Source organism: Pelodiscus sinensis, chromosome 9 (genome assembly GCF_052426305.1).
Source record: "Pelodiscus sinensis isolate ZL-2025 chromosome 9, ASM5242630v1, whole genome shotgun sequence".
In the NCBI taxonomy this organism is placed as follows: Eukaryota; Metazoa; Chordata; order Testudines; family Trionychidae; genus Pelodiscus; species Pelodiscus sinensis.
Window position 1 is genome coordinate 62,545,002 of NC_143060.1, and position 19,247 is coordinate 62,564,248.

A 19,247-nucleotide genomic window follows, 5' to 3' on the forward strand; every position below is an offset into this window, starting at 1 on the left:
CCACGGTGCCACTACGCCCTTGACCAGCGCTCGGGAACAGGGACGGGGCTTCTCCTCCTCTCCAAGGCGTCACTCCTCCTCAGATGCAATCAGCTGAGGGCTCCCAGCCTGGGACTCCCTCTGTTTGTGTGCAGAAGCCTGGCGGGGGTGGGGGGAATGGCTAGGACTCCCAGCTACTCCCCCCGCCCGGCTTCTGCACGCAATCACAGGCTCCTGGCTGGGAGGCGGGGCTGCGATCGGCGCTGAGAGCCTCTGTTTGCATGCAGAAGCCCTCGCCAGGCTTTTGCACTCTACCACAGGCTCCCAGTGACGATCTCAGCCCTGCCTCCCAGCCACACTCCCACCCCCGCCAGGCTTCCATCCAGCGCCCAGCTGGAAAAACAGAAGATACCAGACATTGCACATATCCTGTATTTTCTGAATTTTTTTACTGGACAGAGGGTGCAAAAACCAGACTGTCCAGTAGAATACTGCACACCTGGCAACCCTACTTGTAGCTACGACGGGGATTAGGTCAATCTATGTCATGCTGGGCACAACATTTTTTACAGCCCCGAGTGATGTAGCTCGTTTGATCTACATTTTAGGTGTAAACCAGGGCTTAGAAGTGGTGAATCAAGTGGAACGTCACAAATTCAGTTTTCAGTGGCAAACGAAAGACATGTAGTGATAGCTGTAAAACACAACAACGCATCACTTATAGCAGCATCAGTGGAGTACTGCAAAATAGGACACTGGCTCTCCTGTATCTCAGTATACCAGGGGACAAGCCCAAGGGGAGCAGGATCTGAATGCCCAAACAACCAACTTCACAGACAAAATGGTATGAACAAAAATTCTTTACTACGCGCTACCAGAGCCGTCCTATGGAGGCTCTATATTAAGGTTAGGCTACAGCAGTGGTCCCCAACCTTTTGGGGCTGCCGGGCCAGGTGGGGGCGGGGGCCGCACATGTGCCGGGTGCCCAGGGTCTGGGGCGCAAGAATGACTCGGGCCAGCCCTGGTCACTTGGCTCAGGTTGGCCCTGGTCACTAGGCGGGCACACAAATGCCCCAGCGGACGCCATGGCACCTGTGAGCACTACGTTGGGGACCACTGGGTTACAGGATTCAGGGCAGCCTAAGGGATTACCTGGGGGGGAGAGGGTCTGGCGTGGGTTGGCAGCAGGGATCGGGGCCTCCTGCACTCACTGTGGCAGTGGGAACTGTGGGAAACAGAGTGACCCAGGCAGCCTACTCCGCTCCGCACCACCTCCCAGCCAGGTTGCTCTGCTTCACCGCAGTGATGGAGGGCGGGTTGCCCCAGGGACAGCCCTGCACATTACAGACATACACGGTTTTCACGTCAGGGAGAAGAGTTTGTGCATAACAAATAATCCTTCTCTTAGCAACTTCCACAGCAGCCAACAACAAGCTGCGTGTAATAGTAATGTGAGTTATCCACTAAAGCACATTGTCGGCACAGATGTAGAAGCAGGGAAGTCAGGGTGGAAAGGGTGTCCGGGAGACTCAACACACAACATTTTTGGACGTAAAAGAGACTCACCACATTTGGATGTAAAATTATAATCTCTTTAAGACCGGGATGCTGCCTCTGACATGCCGGGAAAGTGCCAAATTAATTCCTGGTGTTGTAGTAGCAGCAGCAGCACATTATCACTAGCCATAACAATCACAACAGCAGCACACAGGAAACTGGTGATTAGGCGTGACTGTTGGGCTCTTCCCACCGCAGGCTCAGAGGTTTACAAATTGGATGAATTATGGGATCAGCGATAGAAGTAGTTATTGCTGCCCCCCTAGAAATGCTTCCTAGCTGCCACTAAATGGACTGAAAAGCGAACTTTTTTTTTTTTTTTTCCAAATGAGGCTATTGAGAAAGCTTAGAAACCAAGGTGAAGAGTTCTGTTATATGCTAAAAATCTATTGAAGAGTGTCGAGGGGCAGGACTCCTCAACAGTCGGGATGCCCAAAGTCGGGGTCAATGTCCCCTTTTCGCAGGGCAAATATAGCCATACGGGTCTAGTCCCAAAGTACAGTTCCCTCTAACCAGGTTAAATACGGCCCTGTAGGCCTAGTCCCAAACACAATCCCCCTCTATCAGGGTAAATACGGCCATGAAGTACCGTGCCCGCTAACCAGGGTAAATACGGCCCTGCAGGCTTAGTCCCAAACATTCCTCTCTCTCGGAGTTACTCTGGCCTAGAAGCCTAGTCCACTGGTAGGTCTCCCCAAGTTGTTAGGGAGCAGAGTACTCGGGGGTGAGAAGCTCGGGGGACCCAGGCCCTCCCACTGTACCAGGTCCCAGCCCCACTGTTGGCAGTGGAGGATTTCACTGCTTGCTCAGCGGGGATTCTGGCCGAAGTGCACTGAGCTCCCGGAGGACAATCCTCCGTCCTGGGCCAGTTCCTACCATTCCCGGCACTGCTCAGCTCTTGGGGCATCGCTCAGCATGTCTGACCCTCGTGGATGGCCTCCCTGGGCGGGGCTGTCGCTGGAGCTGTGGCTGAAGTGGCTGCTGCCGGGGTCGCTGTTCTAGGGGGTGACTGCTGCCGGGGTTGCTGTTGCAGCTGCTGCTCGGGTCACTGCTCCAGGGGCAGCTCTATGGCGGCGGCTGCAGGGGCGGTTCAGGAGCTCTGGCCTGAGCTCCTTCCCCTCTGGCAGTCCCCCCGACTGAGCTGCTCCGCTGCTTCTTATACTGCTCTAGCACTTGGAAAATGCCAAGTCTGGGAAAAGGGGCAGGACTTCCTCCGCCCACAGAGTCTTAGCCCCGCCCCCTCTTCAGTGCAGGGTCCGCTCTCCCCGTCACATAGACACAGAAAACGAAGGGTAGGAGAAATCTGCCAGTTCTCAAAGTGGCAGGAAGTTAATAGTGGAGGGTTCTCCAGGAATGTGTACCCTGTATAGTAAGGCTCACTTTTCCTCATAGAACATAGAACTTTTCCTTATTGAGATGTTTTCTGACAAGTTATTTAGGTTACTAACATATTAGAAAACTATGAGAGATTCTAGGAGTCCTAATAAAAGCTAACCTATCAGGCAACAGAAAGATAGATCAGCCCCACCATCTGTTACATTACTGGGCAAAAAACAAATTATGACAGATTACAAATGAGATTTAAACTTATCCAGAAAAAGATCGGGCAGTAGAAATCATCCGAGGACACCTCAGTGAAGATACCTAGAAAATCTTTTATTTTATTTTGAATGTGCTGGGAAAAGATAAAATGTAATAAAGAAAATATAAAATGGTCTTATATAAATGCATCAGGACTTCCTCTCTCTAAATAAGGCATTCTAGTCTGGTTATATCAACTCAATAACAGACAATGCCAGGGGGGAAAAAGAGCCAAAATAAGTAAAACAAATTTGATTAGAGGCAGAGAGTTAAAGGATTTACTTATATAGCTTGATTAGAAAGACTAAGATTATTTGGTTTAGAAATAAAAATCAAATGGGATTAGAGATACACAAAAACATGAATAAAAGCTAATTGTGCTCCCCCTATTCTTTCTGTTGCATAACACAAAACAAGGGATAAATCTGAAATCTGAGAGGCATCAAATTTAAAAATGCGAAACAGGAGATTTTTTTTCACGCTTTCTATAATCAGCTTGAAAATTTATTGCCACAAGATATTAGAGACACAAATGTTTCAGCAAGATTAAAAAAGGATTACACTTTCATGTAAGTAGGAATAACGTTTGCAGTTACATCAGACAGGTTTAAAAATAACAAGACACGGAGAAATCCTCATGCTTCAAGGTGCAAGGTGACTCAGGAAGGAATTTCTCTCCAGTCACATAGCACTGCGCACTTGACCAGGTGCATTATTTGAACCTTCCTCTGAATTATTTGGTATTGGCCACTATCAAAGGAAAGAATGAGAATAAAATGGAGAAAGCATTTGTTTTGGTTTGTCAATTTGTATGAGTAAAGTGTAATTGAGCATAGAAAGGAACATGTCCAAAGAACACAACAGTACATGCGTAAGAGCATTACGTTTCATAAAAGCAATTTGCTGGAAATTAAAGGATATTGAGCATGGCACAGAGGAAGGTTGTATTAAAATGTGAGTGTGGAGAAAGACTAGAGAATGATAAACTATCATAATCAAGGTTCAGCAGTTCAGTTATCTTGCAAAATTTAAAACATGCAGAATAAGGGGCAGTAGGGTTGCCAAGAATCCAGTTTTCAACCAACCTCTGCCGCCCCCCCACCCGTTAAAAAGGGACCCTGGTGGCTCTGGTTAGCACCAACAATCAGGCTGTTAAAAGTTTGGTCAGAGGCCGCTAAAGCAGGCTCCCTACCTACCATGGATCTGTGTGATTCCTAGAAGCAGCTGCCAGGTCCCTGCAGTCTAGGCGTGTAAACAATTAGTTGACTATTCAATAAGCAAAAACTTATTGGATAGTCGACAAGTCCCTCGACTAGTTGCTTCCCTCACCCCTTGCTGCCTCTGTCAGATGCAGCAAGGGATGCGGGAACAGGAGCTGGTACTGGGGGGACAGGGGAGTAGTGGGGATCAGGTGTGAGCTGGGAATCAGCTGATTCCTGGCTCATGCCCAGTCCCAGAAGCTGCACCTCTGCTTTTTAAATGTATTAAGAGCAGATGGCTCTTAATACATTTAAAAGGCTAAAGCACAGCAGGAGGGACCCAGCGCGAGCCGGGACAGCTGATTCCCAGCTCACGCAGGGTTTCCCTGCTGCACACCAGCCTTTTAAATACATTTAAAGTTAACCCTGCTGCAGCTCTGCCGTTTAAATTTGAGCTTCAGGAGCTAACCCCACTGTCGCTCCCCGCTTATCGACTAATTGATGGAAAATCCACTGACTAGTCGATTAGTTGATTAAACTAAATTTAACATCCCTACTGCAGTCCCCACCCCAAGTACTGGCTTTGCAACTCCCATTGGCCAGGAACTGCAACCAGAAGCTGTGGGAATAGCACCTGCAGGCGCGAGGGCAGTGCAGATGGAACCTCTCTGGTCACCCATGTGCCTAGGGCTGCAGGGAACTAGCAGCTGCTTCCTGGGAGCCTCAGTAAATTCCACCAGGACCCCATACCTTCAACCCCGAATTGTCCCCTGGACCCAAACTCCATCCCACAGTCTGCGCCCCAATCCCTGCCCCAGCCCTGAGTCCCCTCCTGCAACTCAAATCCCACCCCAGAGCGCACACACCCAGTCAGAGCCCTCATACACATCCCATACTCCAACCGTCTGCCCCAGCCCTAAGCCTCTTCCTGCCCCCCAACTAGCGTAAAAGTTTAACAAGGTAACCTTGTAACTGCTAAAAATCCTAGTGGTTACACAGTTACACACTGCGGGATCTGCAGTATGACGCTTAGAGAGTGTTATACTGCAGAGCCCAAAATGAAGCCTTCTGCCAGCGGGACCACCAGCCTGGAGGCCCCTCCTACATCCCAAACCTCTCATCCCTGATCCCATCCCAGAACTTACACTCACAGGAGGAGCCCTCAAACCCCTCCTACACCTCAACCTACTGCCCCAGCCCAGTGAAAGTAAGCGAGAGTAGGGGAGAGAGCGGGGATGGAGTGAGGGGGGTGAGGCCTCAGGGTAGGGATGTTTGGTTTTGTGAAGTAGAAAGGTAGCAACCCTAATGGGGGCAGCCTCTGCAACTTTAACATGGCAAGCTCAAAAAGAGTGAGAACTGAAGTCTTCAGTGGACTAGAAATGCGAAGGGTCCAAAACAAGGCTGGAGTCACACTTCAGGTTTGTGAAGGAAGACAAGGAAAGCAAAAGTCCAGAATGAGTTAGTGCTATCCAAAGAGGCAAAGGGGGAACTGGAAGGGCTTTTATACATTGACTAAGGAGGAAAAGTCCTGTTAAGAAGCTAGGTCCATTAATAAACATGAAAATAAACACCTATGAGGAAAAATGTAAAACCTTGTTTTTAACAAGACAGATAGAGAGGTATGAGAAATTAGGCAATAACAAGAAGTTTGCAAATAAAATACAAACTATTAAAAAAAACACAACAGTGTTCCAGAATCCTAAAGAAAGTAAGTTAGAAAATCAATGAATGATTGAAGAAAAGTCCTTGAGAAACAAGCAGTAATGCCAGTGAGGACAGAGAAATGAACTTAAGGATCTGCAAGGGCTATAAATAGAGACCACCACCTACAGATCTGGGCAAGGTAATACTCAAAATATGCTAGTGAATTGGAGGAAATCAGAGAGGAGCAAGAAAAATGAAATAAAAAAGCAGCTGGAAAGCCTGATTTAGAGAGGACACATTAAAAACAACATGGTATTGTATTAAAATGCAGGACAATGTAGCACTTTAAAGACTAACAAGATGGTTTATTAGATGATGAGCTTTTGTGGGCCAGACAAAGTGGGTCTGGCCCACGAAAGCTCATCATCTAATAAACCATCTTGTTAGTCTTTAAAGTGATACATTGTCCTGCATTTTGCTTCAGCTACACCAGACTAACACGGCTACATTTCTATCACTATGGTATTGTATTGCTCGGCGCAACTCTGCCCTAACAGTAGGGGATACAGTAACTGACGATATCAATACTTGCTTGGACAATGTGAAACCAAAGAGAGAGTGGAATGTTAACAAGTGGCCTACAGGGATAATTAAACAAAGAATTTTGGGCTAAATACAAGGAAAAATTTCCTGTTCAGATCCCTTAGTATTTCTGCTACCTTGGCACTGTATCTCTTGACCCAGCCCTGGAGAACTGACTGTAAAGAGCTAATCTTTATTGCAGGGGGATACAGATCTCTAATGCCTGTGAGTCTATAAATAACAGCAAACCAGAATGAAGAGAAAGGTGAAAACGCCATGAGGCTCTTGGAAGTAGCTCGTAAGTCCTTCCCACTATACAAAACACTTGGGGAAATGGGTGAAAGCTCAAAACCCCAAACATTCTATCAATATCAAGAGTAAATTTAAAGAATGGGTGTTATGGTGAGAAAGCAGAACAAAAAGCAAGCGAAGATTCAAATATGGAGGAAGAAGTTCAAGTTCAGTCCGATGATTTTTTATTAAGAATATTGGGGCACAGGGGAATCTTGTGCTGCCTTGATACACTAACATTAGGTCAACAACTCCAACTCCTGCATTGGCACTACTGCAGAATTAAAAATGTGTACTCAGAATGGTCACCAACCAGTCGATCGGGATCTACTGATAGATCTTGGAACCTCTGACAGGTGATCCTGACTGGTTTGGCCAAGAGGCTATCAAGTGCCAGCGCTTCAGCTGCCCCTCCCCCTGGTAGCCTCCTGCCCTTTGCCTTGGAGCCTCCTGCTTTCTGTGCAGGGCAGGGCAGGGAAAGGAGAGAAGGAATGCTGATGTCAAGGTGCCCCCTCCCACTCTGTATCTTTTCTCCACAAAGCAGAGAGGGGGCACAAGGACTTGGGATGGAGTTTGCTAGTTGTTTTAGGGCATGGTATAGGGCCAGGGCAGGGATGAACCTGACTTAACCCCACTGCACCATCACCCAGGAGCCACCTGAGATAAGCAGTGCAGCTGGAGCCCACATCCCGAACTTCTACCCCAGTCATGAACCCCCTCCTCCACACCAAGCCCTGTCCCAACTCTGATCACTCCTGCATCCAAACGCCATCCCAGAGCCTGCACCTAGAACCCCTCCTACATCCCAACTGCCTGCCCCAGGAGCAGCTCAGAGCCCCTCTCATACTCTAGATCCCTTAATCCAAGACCAGAGCCTGCACGCCAAACCTCTGCTCCAGCCTGATGAAAGTGAGTGAGGAGGGGCAAGAGAGGGAGGATAGAGTGAGCAGGGGCAGGATTTCCTGCTTTAAAAAAAAGTGATCTCCTGCTTTAAAAGATCGAGACCACTCTCTTAGGATAACATGGCCAAACACGAGCAAAGACTTGTTCCAGCCTTGCAACCTGACTGTAATGGAGCAATGCTCCTGAGACAATCAGTGGTCTCGTAATGGCACAAGATATGAATCTGAGTAGCAGTCAGATCTCATCACGCTTTGACCTTCGGTTAGGCTGGCTGCAGTGTCTTTTGTTCAATTTAGCAGGACTCTTATAAAGTGCACTGTTCCTGTCTATCCAATTATATTCTGAACCAGAGACAAACCAAAGAAGCCAATCCCATCACTATTCATGCAGGGTTCCCACGTAGATCATTTCATTTATTTCAGAGGCTGTACCCTGCCCTGCTGAGCTCATATTTGTGTGTGCCATCAAGTCTGTTTTTCCTCTATTTTCCCCCCCAAAGTGCCCACGTATGTTACTGAGTCATATAATATCTGTACTGATTTTAATAAATCAACAAAACTAGCCAAAACCAGCGAGGTGTTGGTGAAGGACCCGGTTTTTGCAATGGGTTACTAACACCTTTGTCCTGTCACTTCTGGGGGTTCAATATTTTGGTGTTCTCATCTTCTCGCCTACTCCCCAGTTCAAATGGAATAGCAAGGAAGGGATGGTGGTGTTGTCAGAGGGATACAATGGCTCAGTAATGAAACAGCAGATGTGGTTCTGGAAGACTGACTTGCACTGACAAAGCACAGTGCATACGTAGGAGAGGAAAGCTGGTATGTTGCCTACGCATCTACCACCACGCCGGGTGGTGGATCAGTTCTATCAGCCTTTCTAACTGCTTAGCACAAATGTTCAGTGGGTTTATTTAAAGCTGCATTTTTTTCCAACATTTTGTGCCTCGCTCCCCCCCAAAAAAAATTGTTTGGCAATTGTGGAGTGAGCAGTAACACTTCTGAGTCCAGGGGGAAACCCAAGTAACCTAACACTAACATATTTGGGGGAACGGGAAGGAAGAAAAGACCAAACACTAACAGTTCTTATCTCTAAACGCAAGCTTTTGCTTATCCCTTCTGTAGTGCCCTGCCAATATCAGCAGAATCCAACTTCACTCCCTCTTATGGGAGATAAACAAGACAACCACATTCCATATACTCAAGTCAGCATGGGCTGACTGATATGGGGAAACCAAAGAATGCGTATGCATTATTACTGAGATTACCCAACAGTAAGTTTTCATGGAAGAACATGATTTCAAATGCATATATAGGAGGCAGAGAAACTGCATTTCCTGAAGTTTACATGCCAACCCTTTAAATAAAACCATTCCCAACGACCACTGGTGAAGCGATTATTTAAAAAACAACAACAAACTTTTCTTGGAAAGAATGTTCACTTACACTGCATCATGCATTTGTAAATCAAAACTCCAAACTCTGGACAAAGGCCCATTAACGGTCATATGAAGTCGATGCTTTTTTCTGTTTGCTTACCACCGTTTGGAGTTTAAAAGGAAAAGCCACATAGAATGTACCGGAAATCAATGTTCTATCACGAGTAAGAGTTTGAAATAGCTTACCTGAGAGAACAGAAGCTTGGCAAACTGTAAATGTAATTTATTTTCAAAATCTTGGAATAACTCTACCTGCCCTGCCCTTCCCCTCTTCCACCCAAAACCAAACCCACAAGCCAGGAGCAAAGCCTCATTGAAAAAGCACAAGGCACAGGTTGCTGGCTTGCCCCCTCAAATGTGCCGGGCAAGTATCAACGACTGAAGAACAAAACCAGGTGCTTTTCTGTTCCTGTGCTCTTCTTGTCTAAAAATGAGTAGCTATAAGATGAAGAAAAACTCACAAGTAACTTAATACTATGAAAGCCACACCTTCTATTCCCAGACCACTGATAGTGCACTTCTATAATACTTATGCCATTTACCCCCTCTTAGATCTAGCCCTTCTGGTGCCAGGAAAAACTTAATGTGAATCAAGAGATTATTCCAGAGGGGATTTCTATTCATTAGTAGAGCTGGATCCAATCCACAAAGTTAGAAGGGTGTTTGAATTCAACATTTTTGGTCTGCGCCCATCTCTGCTTATAAATGCTCTGACTTTTACCAGCAAGCCATTAACTTAATGAGATTAGAGAGCTGCAGCATCCAGCAGTTGGTGTGAAACACAGGCCGGTCTCATCTCATCTTTACTGTGGCCTGATAACAACCACAGCATACGAGATTGCATATTCAGAGAAAAGCCTACAGAAACCAGCCAGGCTGTTGTCTTTTATATACAAATCAGGAAGATAATAGCAAGCCCACAGTTACACAGGTGGTTAGGGCAACAGGGGAGCACAAGTGGCAACAATAGCTTTTACTTTTTGCTGTTTACAGGCAGTCCCCGGGTTACATACAAGATAGGGACTGTAGGTTTGTTCTTAAGTTGAATTTGTATGTAAGTCGGAACTGGTACATATTGTAGGGGAAACTCTAGCCAAACATTTCTCCAGAGCTCAGTTTTATTCTCCCACACCTCACTTCCCTCAGTCCTTTATTCTCAAGCTGAGGTGTCTACTGAGAAAAGCCGCTCTGCGTCTCCCTGGTCAGCTGGGGGCGGGTGCTAGCTTTGCATCTCCCTGGTCTGCTGGGGGGAAGCAGCTAGTGTGGAGTTGCCTCACCCCGTTTGTAAGTAGGAATCCAATGTAAGTCGGATCCATGTAACCCGGGGACTGCCTGTACTACTAAAAGGAGAGGGGGTGGACAACTTCTGGCACCTCTTTACCTCAAAACCATATCACAACTGCAAGAAGGAAAGAGGAAAGTAAGATGTACCCAAAGCAGCATTAGAAGAAAAATTAACTTGGAAAAGTTGACACACAGGAAGGAAGAGTGAGTGTTGAAGAAAAAAAAATAAGTGAAAAGAAATACTTTTGAAGACTTAACAACTACCTGAATTCAGAGACAATACAAAGCAACTGAAGAAAAAGCATTTGAGAAGGAGAGTAAAGAGTGACAAGTATGGAAATAAAAAGCAAAAAACCCAGGCCAACATTAAGGGTTTTGGTACACGGCTTCTCCAAAACTTGTGTGTGATTTATAGGTAAGCAGCAGACACAGAACACTGCAATACATTCAAACTTATCAGACTCAGTGGAATTTCTTATCAATACAGATGGGTTAGGTAAGAGTTGCTAGGACTTACAACAGTTCCCAGAAATCCTCATGATACTCATCTGCATTCTGACTATGGTAAAACTGAAAGGGGTTCATTGCATATAGAAAAGTTTTTAGGATTTTATAAAGTTGTAACAAGTACATTCTGTAATTGTATCTCAATGTGAAAAAATTTACTTCCTCTTTTAAAATGAAGAGGTGGTCCCTCAACATGTATCAACACTTTCGGTCTCATTATGAGGCTTTTAGAAAGACAAAGGAGCCAAGCTTGGATAACTACTCCTGGACAGTGATCTCCCAGTATGTACCATTGAAAGTTCTGGCTCAGATTAAAGTAACTTTAATAAAACGGAATCCATCTTAATACTGGCAAAAAATTGATTGTAAAATTAAATAATCCACCATTTATTTATACATTAAAAGCAAGAGACAATTTTCATCTCAAAACAAGCACAACAGGTCTGTATCTGAATTTAGCCGAGACTGATTCTTCTCAAAGTTGTGAGTATTCTGGGTGATTTTCAGTGATTTGAAGGTGATTGGGGCTCACAAATAAAATGCAGCTCTACTGGCCTCAACTCCACAGACGACAACACAAAGGGAAATCAGTGCTCACCACACACACAGAAAAGGCCCAAAATATATGTAGACAAGCATTTTAAATTTTCAAGTTTTCAAAAATCCTTACATACAATGAAGAGAAACAAAGATCTCTAAAAGAAGAGAGTTGGATTTTGCCTTTTTTAAAAAAAAACAACAACAACGAAGTCTAACTATTGGAGAAATATTAAAGAACACTTCATTTTACCTTGACTTGGGATTTGATAGAACCTTCTTCTTTCAGACTAATCAGAACAACAGAAAAGCCTTAGTGCTGTAGGTTTTAGTATCCCAATTGGAATCTAAAGAGGTTGGCAAGAAAAGCCAGATTGCTTATATGAAAAGGTAAATTGAAACTAACAGCCAGAAGAATTAAGACAAATTAACACACATGTGCAGAGAAAAATATCTCTAGCTTTTAAATAAATTGTTAACCATTTCAGACCTCTAATTCATTCCACTGATAAAGGGAAAATATACATGCCATCACCACCTAAAGTTCTTTCATGGACAAGAAAAGATATACCCAACGTGAAGACTGCAAAGCAATCTCCTGCTTACCTAGGGCATACTGAAATTAGGCTACTCATCACCTCATCGTTGGGTTTTCAAGTCTACGTGACTACTAATTTTAGATCAAATCTTGTGGAAAGGTAAAACCTGGGTCTCCTAGAAGATGCGCCATGATCATCTACGGCAGCTGATTCATGTCTTTTGGCAGCCAGTACTATTAAAGTGCCACTCTGAATCAATAGACTGAGTGCTAGATTTGTTAGGATATCTTAAACTCCACCCCCAATTCAATGGGAAGACATCCCTCCTTTGGAAGTAAGGCGCACTTACTGGGACTTTGAAAGGAGAGGTGTTTGATGCATCCATGGAGTTGGTTTTCTCGGATGTGCTGGTTCCCGAGATGCTCCGTCTTCGAGGAGACCTCTCTGCTGGGACTTCTGGAGAAGAAACAGTAAAGAAGGTAGGTAAGGGGAATTGAAAAAAAAAATCATATAAGGAATCCTGCTCTGGACAGAAGCCTTCACAAATTTTCAGATGTACTAGCTAACAGCCAAATTATATTAGCCTATAATTGCTTGCTACCCCAGTAAGTTACAGAGACATTGCAACTAGCAACAAAGTTAAAATCAGGAATCTGATTTGGTCTTAAATACAATAGACAGTTCTGACTGCATACATTGGTGAAGCCCAATGTTCATATGCACTGCCACCTTGTACACTTGCTACTTACAACTCAGAGAACTTTCAATTGTTATTTATTGATTTATTTTTACAATCAGCAAGGTAGTAGTTAACATTGCCAAAGAAAATCTGTGACAGAGGGAAATCATGATTTTATCCTATGTTGAACATAATTTGACAAAGGTCAAAGTTCGATCGCATGAAGATAGTTTGAGCCAACAGCAGAGTCACATTTTGAGACCATCAGAAGACTCATAGTTGCCTGTATAAAACATATATACCTTTGCAGATATAAAAATAGGCCAGTTTCTCCTTGTTCTGTCAATATGACCTTAGTAAAATATGACTTTGGCATCCTATATCTGTGCAGGCAGATCTGGCAAGCTTTAGAGCAGATGTGCTCATATCTGATTTTAAAGACTGATACAAGTATGCACATTATAAAATCACACACACACACACACACACACACACACACACACACACACACACACACACCACACACACGCACTCATACCTTTATCACAACTGCTGCCCATCTCCAGTTCAAATACTAGATTTACAGGAATCCAGCTTCATAAATAAGACATTCTCAATATGGATATGAAAAACCACATCCTTAGAAAAAGTCCATTGTTATCTTCTGGATCTTAAAGAAAAGGAGTAAACTGTGACTCCAAAGACTGACATTTTGACTCCTGCCGGTTTCCTTTCAAAAGACAGATGCAGCTTAAACTTCCATTTCTGGCCTTCTGGCCCTTGGGATCTGTGCTACTTCCACTTAAGAGAAAGCTGGTTTTCTCTCTCTCTTCCCCCTCCCGCTTTACAGCTTGCAGAGAGCGCGAGAAAGAAACACACAGGACTGCAGCTATTCAATCAATCGTTCCGACTGCACATCCTCATTAGTTACTTTCAGGCTATTAACAGACGCCCAACTGCCGGCTCCCCTCAGCTACACAAAATTTCACTATATATCCTGAGTCACAGCAACAACAAAGGTTTACTGAAATTTACAGCCGGCTGCTTCTAAGAGATCAAGGATTTCTTCAACAATAATCAATACCGTTCCCCCACACCACCACCACCAAAACCCTTTTCCAAGAAGAACATTACCTGTGATGCTTTTGCCAATTGGATTCTATTTTATTCATATTATAGTACATCTCATGCAAGAAGTCTTGAAGGAAAAAAACAAAGTGTATCATTCTGATAGAAAGAAAATAGGATCTTGCTGCAAAAATAGTAATCCCGCTACTGTATGCTTTCTCTTTAAAAAAAAAAATGAAAAAGTCTCTCAACTGCCTTTAAGCATCAATGATTAAAGAGCTGCTAACATAGAGAACAGCTTCCAAAATTAGCTACACAGAGAGCTGAACACTGATCACTAGCTAACACTGGTAAATGGGTAGAGCACAGCATTTAGTACAAAACCACGAAGCTGATGCAAACAGTTCTGCTGACACAGAATAAATTAATCAAGCTGTCAAAGCTTGCAACAGAAAGACCCTTAGCTTTCAGTGATATTTCTCCACTGGCTGATGCTTACCACTAGTCCCTTCATAACCTAGGAGGCACCAGCCATTTCCTGGTTTCAGGACTGGATGACGACTGCATGACAGAGTACCTTTAGAGAACAGAATGCCTAGAGAGGGGTGAGTGGTAGACCAGGGATTGAACATGGTCAATTCCACTCTCAGAATACGTTGCTGTTTTATTTCAACTGTCTTCATCATGTCCCTACCTCTTCCCTTGCGGGGGCAGGAAGCAAAAAGCTTAGGGTATATCTACAAACTGCAGTTAGATACCTGTGGCTAGCCCTTGGCAGCTGACTTGGGCTCATGGGGTTCAGGCAAAGAGGCTCTTTAAATGCAGGGTAGACATTTGGGCACAGGCAGCATCCTGAGCTCTGGGACTCTCCCACCTCACAGGGTCCTAGAGCTCAGCCCCCCCCAACCTGAGCATCTGCACCACAATTAAACAGACTCTCAGACAGAGCCCAAGTCAACTGGCACAGGCTACCTGCAGGTTTCTACTTTCAGTGTTGACATAATCTTTGGTAGATACAGCATGTAGCATAAAACTTCTCCTGTCAAATACTCAGAGAGGCAGCCATAACAGATATATTGCAATCATCAAATGCTGGTGAAAATTTAATTAAAAGAAATGGAAGTGATCTATCCATTTGGAATCTGGGGCCAAAATAAACTCCTTTACATCAAATCAAAGAGCATTAAGTAATGTAACAGCTTTGGCTTTCTCCATTTCACACACAGAGGAAATCACTTCACATCATCAAAGCATCCCAAGTAATTTAACACACTGCTGATTTTGCAGAGTCATAAATGAAAACAGAAGACTTAATACCCTACCATTTTCAACAATGGGTGGTTCTTTCCCAGGACAGAGAATTACAGAGAGACATAAGATCAAACCAAAGGAGAGCTGAGAAGAATCTGTGCTTCACTCCCCCAAAACTTGCATTGCTGCTACAATAGTATCTGTTGATAAAACATGCTGGGATTCCTGCACTAAAAGGAATTTCTTCCATGCTCAGAAGATTCATAAAAGTCTATTAAGTGAGGACAGGAGAAAAAATCCAGAGAAGATGCTTGTAATCAATTAGAAACACAACAAAAAATATCAGCAGGAGCAGATTAGCAACCTGCAGGATCGGTCCCAATGAAAATTAAACCGTCTAAGTGTAAAATTGGTCCGGCTCATCTAATTCCAGCCCTAGAAGCAGAAGTGAGGCAACTACTGTGCCCTTAAGAAAACAATTCTGCTGAGCTGGGTGGAAAATCTATACTGTTGCTACTAGGCAGCTATTAGATGGTTGCCTCCCCCGACTCATGCTACATACTACTATTGCATTGTTTTCACCTGCTGTAAAATCGATGCACCTTTCATAGTCTCAGTATTAAATTTCAATCGTTCTCTGCATGGCTCACCTCTCTGGGGCCAAGACTAGAGACAAATCACATTGTTTCTCTGGATAAACAACAGTCTGAAACCTTTTCAATTGGTCTTTCAACCCCTGAAAAATAAATGGATTCCCCCCCTCCCAATCTTAAAAAAAAAAGTTGTAAACATTCCTGTGGGGCACTTTTAATTCATCACCTCATTTATCTGTGTTAAGTAATATTAGTCATCTGCAAACTAGCAGAGGCAATTACTCAGAAATGCCAGATGCCTGTGAAAACAGATCTACTTGGGACCCTTTTCATCCTTTTGCATGGTAATATCTTCCTCCCACTGTAGCAAGCGATTAGTCATTCTTTTGGCCAGCATGGCAGGAGAATGGTTTCTTTCAAGGAAGACACTTTCATTAAGTGTCCAGCAGGTGGTACTGGTATGGCAGATGGCAGGCACCCTTCTCCACTGACTTCAGTCATCTTAGCTAGACACTTAGCTACAAGGCCTCACAAGGGAGCAATGGTCCACATGCTTCTAGATTTCCAGGACAGTAGCTTGTCATTTCCAGACTTTTGTAGCTTGAATCCTTGTCTTTGTGGACCCTTGCATCCTACTATGGAGCCCTTTCTCTGTTAGGGACAGGCAAGAGGGTATGAACAATCTTTGACTTGTCTGGAGTAGCATGTGCAATATTGGTCACTCTCAAAAAAGGATATCGCCTGATCAGTCAGGTTCAGGGAAGGATGATGAGAATGACTGAGGACATGGAATACCGTATGAAGAGAAATGAAAAAGATTGGGATTGTTTATCCTGGAAAGGAGCCATCTAAGAGGGAGCAAGTCTACAAAACAGTGAACGCTATGGAGAACAGGAGCTTCTGTTCTCTCTGTCAGAATAATAAGGAAATTCAATTAAATTAACAAGTGAAAAAGTCAAAGCCAAAAAAAAATAATAAAAAGAAATAAAAGGAAATACTGTACATCTTCCTCACACTATGCAATGAGACAATCAAACCCACGGTCACTGGAAAATGTCAAGGCCAATAATTTATGTGGTTTCAAAAGAAGAGGAGACATTTATCGGGATAATAAGAACAGGGTTCTAATTGTTATTGCTATAAAATTATTAAAAGGATATTAAATCACATGCTTTAGGGCTTAAGACAGTTTCTAATTAGTAGAGTACTGGGTGAGACTTAATTGTTGGACACAGATTATCTCACATCTGACAACTGTGATGTACTTATGACTTCTCCGTGAGCATCTGATGCTAGTTACTGTCAGAGATGGGATACTGGCCTAGAAGGGTCTGATTCTGTCTGGCAATTTCTCTATTCCTGTGATCATTTAAAAAGTTTCCAGCCTATATGTAGGTCACACATCAGCCTTCAGCAATATACAACACAATGGCTTATATACCGGACCATGGAGGCTTTATGAAATGTACTACTCTCCCCTGACTCACCACTCTGAACATTTGGCAAATTCTATAACCCTACTGATGAGTTTACCAGCATTCTATCATTTCACTTTTCCCCTTTTGGTAAAATCCATGTGTATTAGCAGTACTTGACTGTTATAGCTATTTATGGAAAGAGTAAAAAAATGTTACACAGACAACTTGGTCCCAACTCAGCTTCATTGTCAAAAATTTTAAGACTCTGTCTCTCCTTGTCCCCCAACAGTAACCAAGAGTTACCTATGCTTATCAATCTCTAGCTGTTCTTATCATACCCAACAAGAGATACAGGTGGCCCCAGCTATCAAAAAAACATTTATATGTCTTTTAGCTAGCCAAATTAGCCTGCACCCCCATGAAAAAGAAGAATCAACCCCCATCAGAACATGAAGTGAACAGGAAGATAATTCTAGAATTCTAGAATTAGCAATTGACACCTCTATTTTTTAGACATTTTTTAGACATTCAACCAATGATTCATCCACATGTGAACTCCAGTAGTCATATTTTAGTTTTTACTCTGTAAAGATGATGCCCCTTCTATACCATTAATCCTTCGCCACAACAGGCATTATGTCTCAAAGAACCTGCCTTTTTACATTTTGTAGTTATCAAAGACAGCAGAGGGGTTTAACATTCACCTTACTAATTTTGCCACCTTAAGGAATTTGTTTTATGAGGACATATTATTACTGTACATTTATGTTGTGATAATGCTTACAGGCTCAAATCAGGATCAGGGTCTGATTACATTAGGTGCTGTAAAGAATGAAAGGCAGTGCCCTGCCCTGAAGTATTTAACTGAGACAAGGCAAAATAAGTGATTGTAATAAACAAAAGGAGGAAGGGTGAAGGGAGGAATAGGGTAAGAAAATAAGATCTAGAGTTTTACATACAGGTGTGTACGTACACACACACACACACACACACACACACTCAACTAAGGGGAATAATTCAAAAACTGCAGGTGTGAACAGACCACTCTACAGTTAACTGTTAAAGGAGGAACAAATTCATTTTAAATCCTTTTAAAAATCTATAACCATTTCAATAAGTCAGGATAAAACAATTTAAAAAACCTTGAGGTAATTTATGCTACATTAGTACAGCATACATATTCAATGTCATGGCATTTGTGATTAGACAGCACTTCATGTTTTTGCCTCATGTTCTTTCATCCCTCTCTGATCATTCAAGCAACAATCTTGCTGCATACAGACAGTTTCTAGTTGTGGTTTCTTTCATGATGCCTACAAAATGGAGATGTTAAAGGGAAAGAGCAGGAGAAAAGGAAGGGACAAGAGCATGAAAGGGAGGAGCAAGAAGCAGAGGGTGAGTGTTATCAATCATGCAGAAGGAACTTGAAGGAAAAGATAAGATGTGAATGAATAAGATACATCAAACCACTATTGCATAATAAGAGGATTTCTTTTTATGAAAAAGGAAACTGCATGTGAAAATGTTGAGGCTTTACCTTGGAATAAACACCATCCTTTGAATTCTCCCACTTGGGGAGAATTAGAATTGTGGGAAACAGTTTAAAACCCTGTTCTACACGTTTAATTAAATGCTTCAGTTAAACCTGGAATTAGAAGCCAGCCAGAACCATGCTCGGAAGCTCGCTCACTCTATCTAGCGCTGAACGAAACATTAAGAGGATGCAAGTTTCACAGGCTATGTCTACACTACACTTCTTTTTCGGAAAAAGGTTCTTTTCTGATTGTTTTTTCGTAAGAGGCTTTTCTGAAATTTGGCCCATCTACACTGGGCCAAATTTCAGAAAAACCTCTTTTGGAAGAGCCCTTCTTCCTCGTGAAACAAGGTTTACAGGGCTTCCGAAAGAGCACAACTGCTCTTCTGCAAAAAATGTCAGAAGAGCAGACGTGTTCCCTGCACTCCGTAGTGTAGACATAGCCACAGTGTATAACTTAGTGGACAACTGAATTTTGCTTTGATAATTCTTACAACCATTAAGTGAACATGGATTGGTACAGTCTAGCCTGGAATGACAAAAAGTAACATGAGATAGGAGTGAATTTAATAAGTGTAAAAGTCAAATATTTAAGGATGTAAAGAAGAGAATAAAAAACGAAGGAAACATTGTGAGAGCATTTGCTACAGCTTTCCATCAACCAAT

At 43.3% G+C, this 19,247-nt stretch overlaps 1 protein-coding gene across 13 annotated transcripts in view; it reads right to left on the reverse strand.

Moving 5' to 3' along the window:
• The window catches only part of RASAL2 (RAS protein activator like 2), a 248,542-nt gene that overhangs the window by 59,136 nt on the left and 170,159 nt on the right, over positions 1-19,247 (reverse strand). For all 13 annotated transcript variants that reach the window (XM_075936872.2, XM_075936874.2, XM_075936873.2 and 10 more), the window contains one exon: positions 12,388-12,494. In XM_075936872.2, coding sequence (XP_075792987.1) covers positions 12,388-12,494 — 107 coding nt within the window. The remainder of the gene's footprint in view (positions 1-12,387; positions 12,495-19,247) is intronic.